The 16,404-nt window shown below is 33.2% G+C and overlaps 1 protein-coding gene across 1 annotated transcript; it reads left to right on the top strand.

Moving 5' to 3' along the window:
* The first annotated feature begins 20 nt into the window (after window positions 1-20).
* LOC126744559 (serine/threonine-protein phosphatase PP1-beta catalytic subunit) lies at window positions 21-15,249 on the top strand. The gene is made up of 5 exons (XM_050452015.1): window positions 21-142; window positions 2,680-2,811; window positions 5,937-6,344; window positions 6,412-6,698; window positions 14,398-15,249. The coding sequence occupies exons 1-5, from the start codon at window positions 91-93 to the stop codon at window positions 14,497-14,499; spliced, it is 981 nt and encodes a 326-aa protein (XP_050307972.1). The 5' UTR covers window positions 21-90; the 3' UTR covers window positions 14,500-15,249.
* The last annotated feature ends 1,155 nt before the right edge of the window (window positions 15,250-16,404 follow it).

Raw genomic sequence — 16,404 nt, 5'->3', positions numbered from 1 at the left:
TCATTTGTTCCAAGTTACGTCAAACGTCACTCAACCGTCAACACTGAACTTCATTAGCATTAGAACTTTTTCAATTTTATAGAAGTAAAAATGGCAGATCCCGAGTTGAATGTTGATAGTCTTATTCAGCGATTATTAGAAGGTAAATTCCAATATTTTATTATACTAAGAACACAGGGCTTCGGGTCTTATTATAATTCGTCGCCACGTAATTGTCGTCTTTATGGCCCTCCATTTACATTTTTACAACATCAATTTAGGTGCCTTTGTCACCCCCCAAATCAATAGGTCAAAAATAAATATCGAAAATATTTTTAAACTAGCGGTTCCTAGTTCGCTTATTTTTAACATAATATAGTACGTAAATAGATTGTTTACATATTCGTATATGTATATTACCTGGGTGTATGTTATGCCTATTTGAAAAATGTTAAAAATACACTCATTACACAGGAAGAATTAAACTTGTTTGTTTGAAATGTTTAAATAGGACACAAGAGCAAGGGTTCAGAGCTAGTAGAATCTCAGGCTGATTCGAAGAGGAAGTCTGGCTTTAAAACAATATTTATGTCTAATTCTGAAAGTAAGGTATATGCTTCGTAATTTATACATCTTTGTTTAATGCTAGTGTAAGCCATGCAGTCATTAGTAAGTTTATGCTAGGCTTACCAATGAGGCTATATTTAGTAATAAATTGAAAGAACCATCCATTTTTCATTAGATAATTAAAACTCAAAATCTTCAGTAAATTATGAATTTTTTTAATGGTTGAATGTTTTGCCATACTGTAATTTAGAATTTATTGTAATGAAGTTTAATTTTATTAGAAGTTGTATAAGTAAAATGTTTTACTTTGTACTTTAACATTCTGCATTTACAGTGTTATTGTTATGCCAAGCATTCAAATCATGTACATACATCACAATAATAAAATCATTCTTACATGAAATATAAGATTGTTAAGAAAATTGGGAAAAAAAAATGCTGTAACCAAAATTACCTTAGCGATCCAAATTTTTGACTCAGAATCACATTTTTATACTCAAATATAACCTCATTAATGTGGCTATAAAAATGTGAAAATTCTCAGCAGTTCAAAAGTTATAACCAGAAATGTCAGATCATAAATAAAAGTCTTGGGGTTTTAATATGAGTTTCACAAACTTCAAATTTGGTCATTTTTAGACCTTGATGTATAAAATTGCTTCTAGCTTAGGAAGTTTTTGAGCTACAAGAATCGTTGTCATATGAAATTATTGGGTAAAAAATGCCTTTTCTTTGTCTCAAAACTTTTAAGAACATTTCCGTTATTCAGTTAAAATATTCTTGAGAATAGTGAAAGGTTGTTGAGAAAATTGCCAAAAAAAATGTCCCGACTAAAATTGTGCCCTAGCCACCCAAATTATTAACTGAGAATCATATTTTTATCCTCAAAAACATCCTCAGGAATGCTGCCGTAAAAATGTGAAAAAATTGTGGGAAAATTCTTTGTAGTTTAAAAATTACAACCAAAAATGTCAGCTAATAAACTCTTTGAATCCCACCTTCGCTACGGTATAAAATATTCAAAATATATTTAAAATATTAATATTCAAAAATGGGCCATTCAATATATATGTGGGGCTAACCCCTGGAATTCATGTCGTCCTTTATTTCACCAAAATAAAATACTAACTCTCCCATGTCTGTATATTCTTGAGACTGCTTGCATAATCTAAGTATAGAGAAAGGTTCATGGTCAGGAGTGCTCGGTACCCAAGCAGGAATCAGATGATTTTGCACCTTCCTCGACCTACTTCAGCTTTAACAAAAAAATCAATTTTTTACGACAGTATTTCTATCTTTAATCATCTGCCTATCATTATTAAAAACTTAACTTCGCCTAGGATTTTCAAAAAACATTTAAGGAGATTGCTTGCTGCTAAGACCTATTACTCTGTTGAAGAATTTTTTAATGATATACTTTAAGTGACTGATTATATATATAAGATCAATGCTTATGTTTTTGTATGTATGTTCGTATTTTAGATTTGTGTCTTAAATATTTCTTTTTAAATTTTATACTTGTAATTTGTAAGTTTTAATTTTTCTAGCTTTGTTAAAAACATTTTAATGTTATAATAATAAAGCAATATTTGACTTTGACTTTAAACTGAGTATGAAACTTTTGCAACAGTACCTTAAATATGTCACACTTCTCAAGCTGTTTTTAAGAACAGGCGGTAGCTTTTCATTAGTCAGTGTAAATAGAATCAACTTAGTTACTGCCCTCAGCACAACCTCTTTAAAATGAACTATCCATAAACACACAAATTTCTTATAGTAACTCTGCCAGTAATTGAATTGAATTTAGACTTGAGACTTTTTATGGCATTTGTTTATGGGCCAATATTCTCATTTGCTACAATAACCACCCTTCAATAGATTTACCCACAGATCTCTTTTTCTTCTAGGGGTATATTGACACTATATTCTCATTTATATTGAAAATATCATGATTGTGCCTTTTAATATAAATAAGGATTCATGTTTATTAAGGAAAGTGAGGTCCTGGATTTTTTTAAATTGATAATTTCATGAAGTAGGCTATTGACTAATGTAAGCAAACCCACTGGTTATTAACACTGGATGAAATTTGTAAATAAACTTAATAAACTATGTGTAATTGAATTTTTATAGTTCGAGGATGTCGACCAGGAAAATCGGTTCACATGACGGAAGCAGAGGTGAGAGGCCTCTGCTTAAAATCAAGGGAAATATTCCTGCAGCAGCCCATATTGCTGGAACTTGAGGCTCCGTTGAAAATCTGCGGTAAGTATAATTCTTGGTTTAAAAAATGCGTTGATTTATTATGAGTTCCTGTGATAATTACAAACTTAGTTGCTGGGATGTGCTTATGATGATAATAAAAAAATATTCAAGTAATCTTATGAGCTTTATTAATATTGTGAATAATTCATGCCGAATGGTTAATTAACTGGAAGTGAAGATTTATTATTAGTCAGTTTTATTATTAGAAAAAATATTAGAACAATATTTTTTTGTTGTTATTAAAAATCAGGGTGATCCAACGTTGACGTCCAAAATATGAAAAACAAGGTCAATTTAATCTAGCTTGTTGTCCCATATGGTATAAATTAGCATCATAATGTTAAGTGTTAATGAAACATTATTCATCTATAAATTCCTCAAATATCATGTTTATTAAAGGAAAAGAACTTTGTTTTCATTTTATTATAGTGATAAATGCTTATTCTGGTAATCTCATTTTTTTAAAACAACATAATATTAATTTTTCATTACTTTTCTTTATAAGTCTATGAAAATGTTAAAGTGGTCTTGAATCAATGCAATGATATAAAATCTTTCACATTAAAGTACCATTAACTTACCTTGCAATAGAATCTTATATCAATGACCTATGAGACTTTTGCCTGGATATAAATTAAGGGACTTGGAAGTATTTCTTTGATTCTTATAATTGTTTGGCAAGTTAATAGAGGACCTTTTGCAACATTTTGGGAATTAGGCTTCATAACACTAGTTTTTAAGTCAAGGGATACGTCGCAAATAACCAATCATAGACCCATAAGCATTTTAAGTTGTATTCCCTAAGTTTTCGAGAGCCTAGTCTGTGATTTTCTATCAACAGTTTGGATTTATTCCCCCTATGTTTAGTTGAACTTAACTTACTTAACATCATTGGAACATGCACTTTATATGGAATTCTCCAAAGCATTTGAACAAATTAACCATGCAATCTTATTAACATAGAACACATATGGTGTAACTGAACAACTTTGGCACTCAGTCATTTCTCTTCTAAAGTCACATTTGGCAAATAGGACCCAGGTTGCTATAGTGAATGGCAATCCAGGAAACAGTTTAGTACAACCACTTGTTTTGTAAATCTTATGAATGATACCAAGTATTATGAAGAACAAAACCAATTAACAGCCTTATTTTTATTGGATTGCCTTGCTGAAATCCTACCTGACTAGTAGGTTTCAATGCATGGAAATTGATTCTCATCCCTTATACTCAAAATCTAAATTTATTTGTGTTATTATTGGTGTACATCAGGGGTCTCTTTTAGGACCATTATAATATGTAGGTGATATGAAAAATACTATATCTCATCCAAAACGACAACAATATTGATGATTCTCAGATTTATACATGATTCTCATTAAAATCCTGACTATATAACACAGTTGAATTATTGTGACTTAAATAACTTACATATACACAAATCAAAATGGTCTAGGGAACACATACAAATATGTTAATATTTTTGAGAAGATTGGAAAAAAGTTAATTATTGCAATTTTTTTACATTATTCAAATAAAATAACAATATAATTATTAACTTTTTTTTGTAGATTATAATTTACTCATAATTTAGGGCCCAAATAAAAATAAAGAACAAAATCCCATTTATTACTGTTTATTAAAAAAAATAAAAATAAAAGTTTACCAAATACAAATTAAACTAGTAGCCAGATGGTCCACCTCTATTGTTTATACTTTGGCATCGCCTAGGCATACTTAAAATTAAGTTATTAATTAATTCTTGGGGCAATCCTCCCAAACATGTGTCACAGCAAGACGAAGCTCCAGAGCGCTTTGAAAAAAGTCAAATTGTTGAAGAAGTTGCCTTTTTAACCAATCCCCAAAATAGCTCAATTGGATTAAGGTCCGGTGAGGTAGAGGGCCAGGGTAGAAGATTGATTTGATTTTCCTCAATAGCGATTCGTACAAGCCGTGCTCGATGTGGTGGGGCATTATCTTGTTGCAACAACGAATTTGGGCCCATTTCACATAAATCTGGAACAATTACAGCCAGTAGTATGTTATCCCTATAACTTATTCCAGTCATTGTATTTTCCACAAAAATGAGGTTCATTTTTCCGTCAAGTCTAATGCCACCCCAAAACATTAGTGATCCACCACGTTGCCTTACTACTTCCCGGGCATGACGCAAACGACTCATTTCCTTCCTCTCTCCAGACACGAATTCTACCAGAATCAGGATAAAATGAAAATCGAGACTCATCCGTAAAAAGAACTGTGGCCCATCTTTCTTGATTCCAATTAACATGTTCTTGGCACCACGTTAATCTTGCACCTCGATTTCCTAAAGTTAACCGAGGAACCGAGGAAGGTTTCTAATAGTTTGACCTGAAACCTCGACGTTATGCACTCGTGAGAGCTGCTGAACCAAAACAGAGGCTGTTACCGTGGGATTTCTTTGAGCTTGCAAAGTTATAAAACTATATGCCGTTCTCTAACATCATTTGTCTCTCTATATATTGTCCACAAACGGTTAATTACACTGGAAGATGTATCCAAAGCTCTTGCAACGTCTCTTTGACTTGTTCCTGCCTCAAGCATTCCGACTGCTCTTAGCATTTCCTCTCGAGTTAAATGTCGTCTTTCCATTTTTATTGAATAAAAACTAAATCACAATTGTTCGGTTGGAACCACAGAAAATGCGATATTGCGTTAGAATTTAAAAATGATAATCTGCGTTATTTTCGACAAAATGTGCAAGTAGCAAAAAACGCTGTTCTGGTATGATTTTTTGTACCCAAATATTTATTTTACTTCGTTGGTTTCCGTATGAAAATATAAATATATAAAAATTTATAAGGCGAAAAAACCTATTTTTCTAAGTGTTCCTTAGACCATTTTGATGTGTACATATACTAAGGCTCATAATTTGAAACTATAAAAGGCATCAAAATCATGTCGTTTGTTTCTAGGATCCAGTCGAAATAACAGAGATCATGTTTCTCAAAATTTTCTGGTTAAAATAGACAATACAGTAGTACCTGTGGTTAATGAAGCAAAAAACTTGAGTATTATTGATAATATACTAATAATATATATGTTTTAATGGGCTTGACCGATGGATAAATAAATAAATTTTCCAGGCGATATCCATGGGCAATACACAGATCTGCTGAGGTTATTTGAATACGGCGGTTTCCCGCCGGAGGCAAACTACTTATTCTTAGGGGACTACGTTGACCGCGGCAAACAGTCCCTCGAAACCATTTGTCTGCTCTTGGCGTATAAAATCAAATATCCGGAAAACTTCTTTTTGCTAAGGGGCAACCACGAGTGCGCCTCGATCAATAGGATATACGGTTTCTACGACGAGTGCAAGAGAAGGTACAACATTAAACTGTGGAAAACCTTCACCGACTGTTTCAACTGTCTACCGATTGCCGCGATTATCGATGAGAAGATCTTCTGTTGTCACGGCGGACTCAGTCCCGATTTACAAGGAATGGAACAAATTCGGCGCATTATGAGGCCCACTGATGTTCCAGATACCGGTAAGCTATTTTTCCACAATATAAAACAGTTCATAAAGCTTACCTTGAATACCTAAAAACTTTCCAGGTCTATTGTGTGACTTACTGTGGTCAGATCCGGACAAGGACGTACAGGGTTGGGGCGAAAACGATCGCGGTGTTTCATTTACTTTCGGTGCGGACGTGGTGAGCAAGTTTCTCAATCGGCACGATCTCGATCTGATTTGCCGCGCGCATCAAGTCGTCGAGGACGGCTACGAGTTCTTCGCTAAAAGACAACTCGTCACCCTCTTTTCGGCACCGAATTACTGCGGCGAGTTCGATAATGCCGGTGGGATGATGAGCGTCGACGAGACGTTAATGTGCTCTTTCCAGGTAAGATTTTAGATTAATCCTTACTTATTCAGCACAAAAAGTGCAAAGATTACAAAGTCAAAACACCAAGATAAAAAAAAATCTTAAGCTTCTAGAATCGACCTATACTAGAATCTTTTTTCATTATTGTACCTAAATATATCTATATTGTCCGTAGTTGGTTCGATGTTAATCATGGTAAAATAGTTGTTGTAGGTGTGTGGTTCTTTCTCTCTGACTACTTAGCAGGTAATTGCATTTAATTTGCACGTACTAATACAAAATACTAAGGGATTCTTGTCTTCAGACCTTAAGATTGTCGAGTCCAGTCTTTGTTTACGGAAATTTTAGTTTAAAAAATAAGAACTTTGAGAACCCATTTTGAATCTGTTCTAAACGCCTAGCAATGGATACCATATCAAAGAACAATACTCCAAAACACATCTGACAAGACAGTTGTACAGTGACTTAAGGGGTTACGCCACCCCTGGACTTCGTTTTTTTTTAATTTGTTACTTTAGTGTTCGCTTATATTTCTGGATTAAGAAAAGTACAGAATTATAAGTAGATTTAAACAATTTACTTAAAGCCATCGCCATAATAGAGCAAAGTGAAGATCAACATGTAAGTTAAATTTCAGGTGGTTATTATTAACATATGTTGGAGTAATATGATCATACTTGCCACCTCCATAGATATAACGCATACGTGAATTTTTTTTTTGGTATTCTGAATTTAAAAAATTAAAATAGACAACATCACAGTAATCTAACTAAGAAAAATTAAAGATTCAATCTACATCAGTTTGTGGTCAATCAACATATTCTGTGGAAGTAAATGTTTAAATGGATATAGACTTTTTATTTTTAGATATAGTAAAGAATGCATTTTTGAAACGTGACTCAAAATTAAGAGAACTATCAAAAATGAGGCCAAAATTTCTCGTCTACTTGAAATCAGGAAGAGGAACATTATTAATATACAGACTGACAAAATTAAATGTGTAAAATTTTTCCCTGGTACAATCTGATCAATTATGCACAACAACATTAACATTTTGTACGTCTGTACAAAATGTTAATGTTGTTGTGTTAATATCATCATAGTAATACATATGATGATATTACATGTAGGTAGCTGAGACATGAACATGAGAAAACCAGCATTAAAAATAGCATTTCTTTATGAAAAATAAGATACTGCAAGTATGTAATTCAACCAAATGCGTTTTCTGCTAAATCCCGTAAATAAAAATATTTAAAAAAGTCTAAATTACATTCATAAATGAGGTGTGGGTTCAGTTCGTAAACAAAGTGTGGGCTTGAAGGTTGCAGGACACCTTGCATATTAATTCTAATTTTTATTTTTTAGTAAATAATCGAATTAAATTAAGATAGGAGGAGGGTTTAAAAACACTGAAACTTTCTCACGAAAAAGGTAGGTACAACTACAATTGTACCGGGTGGCCAACTAAGAATGGACGTCGGCGATATCTCAGGCCCTAATAGTCGTAGCGCCTTGAAAAAAAAAATTTTGTAATAAAAGTGGCCAAAAAAAAATGCTGGAAATTATTTTGAAGTTTATTGGTCAACCGCAAGAGGACGCCACAGCTTCTTTAAATCTTAAAATTGCATTTTTGCCAAAAAACCTCCAATAATGGACACCTCAAAATATTATATTATTATTCTAGGAAGATTTCCTCACAAAAAAGTTTCTACAAAAATTTCTGTCAGTTGTCAAATAAAGTGGTGGGGGGCGTTTTTAGCTTCAATAAAGAAAACAGCTGAAAATCAGCTATGACTGGACCTATTTTTTTTAAACATATTTTTGTTTTAAGTCTATTGTTGCCTTATTTTTTCAACCAAAAGATAAATCAATTTACTTCTCCTAAAATCCGCTAGAGGGCGATGACTCGTGACTAACCCTTTCTGACGGATTATTTCAAAAAACTCAAATGCAACTATATATATTTTTTTACGTCATTAAAAGCGGGGAAGAAAACCAAAGAAAGTGGTGAAAACGACACTTCGATATCACTTGTTAAACTAAACTTATTAACAAAATAGTGTCCATTCGAAAATAAAAGTGATAAAAATGGCCATAAATTACTATTTGCTTAGACAAGCTGAATAAACTCGTATTAACTAAGTATTTAAAAAAAAAACAAACTCAGTAGTATTTTAGAAAATCCGAGATATAGAATTGATCGTTATACGTTTATTTATACAGGGCGTTAACTAAATATTTTGGGAAAACTGTGCATACAGTTTATAGTTGTTCTATAGGAAAGTTTTGAAAATTTGGCACCATACCCTACCATAGAAAAGTTAATTAAAGATACAACAATAAAATAATTTGACACTTGTAACAATTTTGATGATACCGGATGTATATGAAAACTGGCTTATTTTAAATAGAACACTCTATAATATGTTATTTGATATTTAAATTCTACATACAATTTTAAGAAATCTTAGGTGGTATAATAAATAATATGTTATACACATAATTTATTTAGTGCCTCCCCAAATGTTCAAAATGCATTCCATCATTTTCTATGCACTGAATCATCTTTTGTTCGGTAGACAGAACTGCAGTCTCTACCTCAGCAAATGAGAGAGTCTGCATGCAATCCCTAATCCGGCCAATCATATTTTGTAGCGTCGTAGGTCTTGTTGCAAAAACAATTTCTTTAACTCGACCCCATAAATAAAAATCCAGGCACGTTAGGTCTGGTGATCTAGCCGGCCATGGAAAGGGACCGCCCCGTCCTATCCATCTACCGGGGTAGGTGGCATCTAAAAACTCCCGAACATTTCGGGCGAAATGTGCTGGACAGCCATCGTGCTGGAACATCATTCGTTGGCGAATTTCAAGTGGCACATCCTCTAATAAAATTGGCAATTCTTCCCTTAAAAACTGCAAATAATTTGCACCATTTAGTGCGTTGTTAAAAAAAAATGGGCCGATAATTCGACCTCCTAATATTCCTGCCCAACAATTTAAAGACCAACGGCCTTGATGCTGGACTTCTCGCATCCAGTGCGGATTCGTTGGTGACCAGTAATGAATATTGTGGAGATTCACGCCTCCATTGCTGTGAAATGTAGCCTCATCTGTCCACAATATGTTTGAAAGCACCTGAGGATCCTCTGCAATCATACCCAAAAGCCAGTGACAATGGTCTAGCCTTCGGTCAAAATCTTGTGCACTTAATTCTTGATGCAGGACTAAATGATATGGATGAAACCTGGAACAAGATGATGACTGCTGATTCAACAGAATAGACCAATCTGGTGCTTTTCGTGTAAAATTTAATTAATTTTACATTTAAAGCATCATCATCAAAAAATGAACTCTCATTGGGAAAATTAAGTCTCATCGCGTATAGTGAAGATTAATATCCAAAAGATCGCTTACCTGTACTCCTTAAGAATATTCTGAACAGTAGTTCGACTTACTCATAGGTCGTGCGCTATTGTTCTAGTACTTAAGTGAGGATTAAACTCGACGTAGGCTAAAACATTTATTATGTTGTCTTCGGTGCGTCCCCTGCGTTGTCTCCGAAACACGGGCAGCCGAACGTTTCCAGTCGTTCGCAAACGATGTGTGATTCGAAGAAAAAATTTTGCAGTAGGATGGCGTCTATCAGGATACTGATGCGCATACACCCTTGCAGCAACTGTGACATTTCTCATACATTCAAAATAAGTACCTATTATGTCAAACGCCTCTTCGTTTGTGTAAAGCATTGTTAAACAAAGCAATACGAAAAACAGAGATAAAAAGTTAAGGAACAAAAAACCGAAACAAAACAGGAAAAACTGGAACAATACGAACAACCGGCACAACACGAAAAAGTGAAACAACACGGAAAACTGGAAAAACAAAGTTCACAATACGGCGAACTAACAAGAAAACTATTCGATGTTATTAGCGAGACTTAAAAACGCTTTAACAATCCCAAGAAGAGACGCTAAAATGACATTTAACTGAAATATTTATATATTTTGCTTCAATGGTTACCTGCCACTTTTGTTTCCATAGCCTACTAACTCAACTTTCCTATGCACAGTTTTCCCAAAATAGGCCCATTTGGCAACTTGGTTTAGTTAACACCCTGTATAAATAAACGTATAACGATCAATCCTGTATGTCGGATTTTCTAAAAGAGTACTATGAGTTTGTTTAAAAAAATACTTATATAAAAGGAGTTTATTCAGTTTGTCTAAGCAAATAGGAGTTTTTCGCCATTTTCGTCATTTTTATTTTCGAAGGGACACTTTTTTTTATAACTTTTGTTTAAGAAATGATATCGAAGTGCCGTTTTCACCAGTTTCTTTAGTTTTTTTTCCCGCTTTTAATGACGTAAAAAAATACATATAGTTGCATTTGAGGTTTTTGAAATAATCCGTCAGAAAGGGTTAGTCACAAGTCAACGTCCTCTAGCGGATTTTAGGAAAAGTAATTTTAATTTTTTTTTTGGTTGAAAAAATAAGGCAACAATATACTTAAAAAAAAATATGCTTACAAAAAATCGGTCCAGTCATAGCTGATTTTCAGCTGTTTTCTTTATTCAAGCTAAAAACGCCCCCCACCACTTTATTTGACAACTGACAGAAATTTTTGTAAAAACTTTTTTGTGAGAAAATCTTCCCAGAATATTAATATAATATTTTGAGGTGTACGTTATTAAAAGTTTTTTGGCAAAAATGCAATTTTAAGATTTAAAGAAGCTGTGGCGCACTCTAGCGGTTGACCAATAAACTTCAAAATAATTTCCAGCATTTTTTTTTGGCCACTTATTACAAAAATTTTTTTTTTCAAGGCGCTACGACTATTAGGGCCTGAGATATCGCCGACGTCCATTCTTAGTTGGCCACCCGGTACAAAATATGGAATGCCAGTGTGTAGATTGACTTCATCCCAAGAGACCATACATCATTAGACTCTGGAACATGCCCATGTACGCAATTCTACTAATGTCTGTTGTTGTGTATAGCATTATTTTTCTTAGTAAGAAGTTGACACTTGCTAGTTTGCTATTTAATGATAATATATGCGGTTTAAAAGAGAGCTCCTTATCCAATATAATTAATTCCGATTCCAATGAAGACCATGACTATGTCTCTCATATCATTAAAATTTAGACTCCCTGCGAACTAGTTCATATTTTATAACCTTAAAAGTTAATGGAGAAACATTATTTACTGGTGGCAAATCATATACATATGTCAGAACTGCGACTTTGGTTGTTGCATCGCTGCAACTGCTTTGATTATTTTTTTTTTTTAAACTGCACTTGCCAAACATTTTTTGAACAGTTTGAATATCCCTAAGTCTTTGATGCCACTGAAATTTTGGTGAGCCAACAAAATCATAGATACCACACAACAACTATAAGCAGCTATTGCAAGAATCCAGATTCTGTTTCGCTAGATAATTATTACGTTTTCATAGTGTATTTATACAGATTTGAGATCAATCCTGTTCTCACGACAGGAATCCAAAATCGATGTGAAATCGTTTTGAAAGTTCACCTTTTACCTAGCGTACGTCAAACTGCAAATGCCGGCTGATCAACAGCATCATATTTTAATTTTCTGGTGACGTACATCATCAGACTTGCAAATATTAACATTGAAAATTGGAAAAATACATAATATTTCACTTACCGCAACCTATACAAACACAACCATTGGATCTACTATTACTAGGACCAGTTTAAGGTACAGGTGGTCAAAAGTATTCAGTGGCATGGCTTTTTATTGCCTTATTAATCTTCATCGCCTGCCAAAGCAATAAGAATCTTCAGTCTGACATTTTGTCCTGGCGAGAAAATGTGTCTAAAAGATGGTTACCGAATTCTGATTTACTGTTAACGATGTAAGTGTTAATGTGTTTTTCTGACTGATATTTCTGTTTTTTTCTTTGTTTTTAGTCAACACTTTCCTACCAGATTGTCCAATATATACAGCTGGACATTCTTGATTTTATATGCTCCAGATCTAGCTTGTCCTTAACCGCGACAAGGTGGTCAAGTATGACAAAACTCTCTGTGTCACTCACTTTCGTCCTTTCGTGCAAAATGTATATTGCCTAACAAATCTGTAACATATTCTGTCTATTGTTCCAACTGGAAAATTGTTTGATTAAGTTCTTTATTCATTGCTTCCCTTGACAAGGGAATATTAAGTAACGGTACAGTAAAGAGCTGACGCGAGCAAATTTATGGGTTATCGGAGAATTAGAATTGGCTTGCACGACATTGTCTGTAGCGCTGGATTTTATGTAAATTTCTAAGTCTATAAATACTATTGTTTTTTCTTATCATAATATATTCATTTATAACCAAAAGGCCAGGCTAAGATCATGAAAACTAATAATGTACGAAGACCACCTTAGAAATTTTAAACCAGATTGTGCATTATGATTTTTTGTGATCATGATATATTATAATAATAATAATTGACACTTTATATTTCCTCATAAGATATTACATATGCTCACTCATAGATATGGATAAGTTTACATTATAAATATAAATACAAAGAAAAAAAAATCCATCAGTGTGTATTAATTCAGCATGTAACTGTAAAGGGGAAATAAAGGTCATGTTTCAACTACCCTCAGAAGAAGGAGCTGCTAGGACCTTGGATATTTCATTTATAATTTAGAAAAAAATCGCGAACTGCATTATAAACTGTACGAATAGCATGCATACCTTACATCCATAACTAACCGAAAAGCAAAAAAAGTCTGAATTATCCTAGCTTACTTATTATTTATTAATAGGAGGCAGGAGAGGAGGAACGAGTATATTGACTGTATTTCTGTTGAAGACTCTTATAGTAGAAAAAATATACATATAAAAATTGATATTTCCAAAAAACGCGTGCCAGATACAAACACGGTACACTGACACAAGGAGAGCAGAATCAGGGCTACAGATTTACCAGAGATATCAGTATTAACAGGAAATAACATAAATTATGTCAGTACGATATCTGAGCTTATTATAGAGATATGGTGGTGCTTTAAATTTTATTATTTTGTCAAAAAAACATATGGAGTGCAACTCTCGGCGATTTAACATATTAAGCCATTTAAGATCAACTAATTTATGTGATACCCTTTCCCTACGTCTAATTCTACAAATAAACCATATGCGCGAGTTCTGTAATTTTTGAATTCTTGCGCAGAGTTAGCGCAGTCTAAAAATGGTCCTGTATCTGTTACTGTATCTTCATAATTAAAATAGGATAGAATTAATGAGGCGTATACAATTTTTTTTGTTTCTTTTGCCAAATAAGATCTATGCTTGTAAAGTTTTTTTAGCATTGAAAATCCTTTCTTAAGACAATTTGTAATGTGATCTGTGAACTTTAGCTTGACGTCTATCATTAGGCTTAGTTATTAGTATACTTTATTAAGTTCTCCATTAAGAATTAGTTGGACATGATCCAAAACCGCCCTTCTGTTATTATCACTACAAAATAACATTGCCACGCTCTTGCTTGGATTTAACTTAAGAGAATGATCTGTCGAGACTCTATTTACTAGAGCAAGGTCAGCATTCAAATAAAAATGAGCTCTTTCAAAATTACTAACATTAAATGACAAATATATAATTGTGTGTCGTCCGCGTAGATATATTCTTTTTTTACCTAAATTCTTGCAGTATTTATGTAAATGGTTACACTATTATTATTTGCTTTAGATTTTAAAACCGTCGGAAAAGAAAGCGAAGTACCAGTACCAAGGGGTGAACTCGGGCAGGCCCTCAACACCGCAAAGAAATCCGACGACCAAGAAGAAATAAGTCATCCCACCAAACAGCAGCGGATATAAATAAATATTTATATAATGTAACATTATTTTCATTTTTACTCTACACTATAAAACCGCATTTTTAACCAGTGTATTATCTATCTTTCACCATAATACGACTATAAAAGTCAGTCCTTCAAATTTTTGCGATAGTATTATTTTTTTGATTTTAGTTCGTAGGTTTTTCTTTTTTGACTGATTTTTTGTTTGTTTTTGTTCGTGACTGGCCACTATAACCCGTTTATTACTTTCTTTGTTGTTGTTTCGTTTTAATTGTTGTAAATAACTTGGTGATGGCAGCCAACTTATTCAGCTTTACTAGAGGGGCATAAATCATCCTGTTATTACGATTGGCCAAAGAATTCCTGACCCCTTTTTTCATTTGATTTGCAACCATTTTATCGCTGCTTAGTAAGTGCATTTTATGTTTGGCCCTAGAGAGAGAGAGGGAGAGAGAGCATTTAGAAAATACGTTGTTTTATAGTTTTATATGACTAGCATCTAAGAAACCACAATCTTATGCAAACCGCCTTGTTAATGCGACCTTTTTATGAAATGCACCTACATAAATGGTTTTTTAAATTTACGTAAAAGAAAACGAACAGGTAGTTCTTTGTCGAAGTTAAATTTGAATGCGTCGCATGTATTTACTTTAACGCCTGTTTCTTTAATGTTTAAACGTAACTGTTAGATATAGTTTATAGGAGAGCTATTTAAAAATATATATATATTAATATGAAAACGATTATTGTTTTATTCAATATAAATAATATGACCTAAGATATAAAAAATAAAATGGACCATTTTTCAACAGTTTCATCGGTAGTGAAAGGTAGCTTTTTAATTAAATTAAGCTCGCATTTTAAACAATTTATTTCCTTCAAAATTTCACGGTCTATACTAATGTTTGTGTCATGCTGATTTGCAATAGTTACAGGAATCACAAAACCATTCATTGTATATTGGAAGCATCTGTAATAATCTTTATCCAGGTGTCCCTAATTGACGAGCAGATAGGATACCATTTTCGAGCGCAACGACTGCATGTAATATACTTTGAATTGACAATAAAAAAGTTATCTTAAGCCGGCCGCATATTCATTTTCTGCCAACGTAATAGACCCTTCGGCTGAAGTCGCAAATGTTCAAGCCTACCGTTTGCAAAATATGATTAAATTGGACTAACGTTGGCAGATTATATTCCATGCCGCCCGAAGTATGCGATAGTTTGTTTACATATTATTCACTTAGAATTTGGCGGTTTATGTTATAGGCTGGTAAAAATTGTTTAAAAATTGACCATTATGTCTATCCAAAGGCCTCCAGTGTACAATTATTTTGATGTCAGCCAAAGTGAATTCAGAATTAACATTAATACTGAAGAAGAAGTAGATGTAAGTTGTTTTTTATTATTAACATAACCTCACTGGTGAGGAACATATAGCTACATATATGTTGTACTGATTTTATACACATATGAACTAAATTTCGGTTGATAATGTGATAATGGTTGTTGGAGCAGAAAATAAAAAGTTCATTTTGCAACAAAAACGCACAAAGTTAAATGACTTTAGTGCAGAGGAAAGGCGCCTAATTTATGATAACTTTTTGTTGTTATCTATTAGAAATTCAAATTAAGATTGCAGCTAGAATTGCCAACCGCCCTTTATTTTAAAGGATGGTCCTTTATTTGGAAATTTAGTCCTTAGACCTTTAAAAGGTAATTAAAAGTATTAAAGGGCTATATATAATTATCAATGTACTGTTAATTTTTAATTTAAGCACCTGGCGCTTTTGAGGTTAGATCGGCGGTTAATACTTGTGCAACAATATTGTGTTACACATTGCGGTTATCAAGTATACCTATACAATAAATTTAAGAGATAATTATTCGAGT

The sequence above is a fragment of the Anthonomus grandis genome, chromosome 14 (genome assembly GCF_022605725.1).
Source record: "Anthonomus grandis grandis chromosome 14, icAntGran1.3, whole genome shotgun sequence".
Lineage (NCBI taxonomy): Eukaryota > Metazoa > Arthropoda > Insecta > Coleoptera > Curculionidae > Anthonomus > Anthonomus grandis.
The sequence above is the reverse complement of the archived record's forward strand: the minus strand, read 5'-3'. Positions and strand labels throughout refer to the sequence as shown.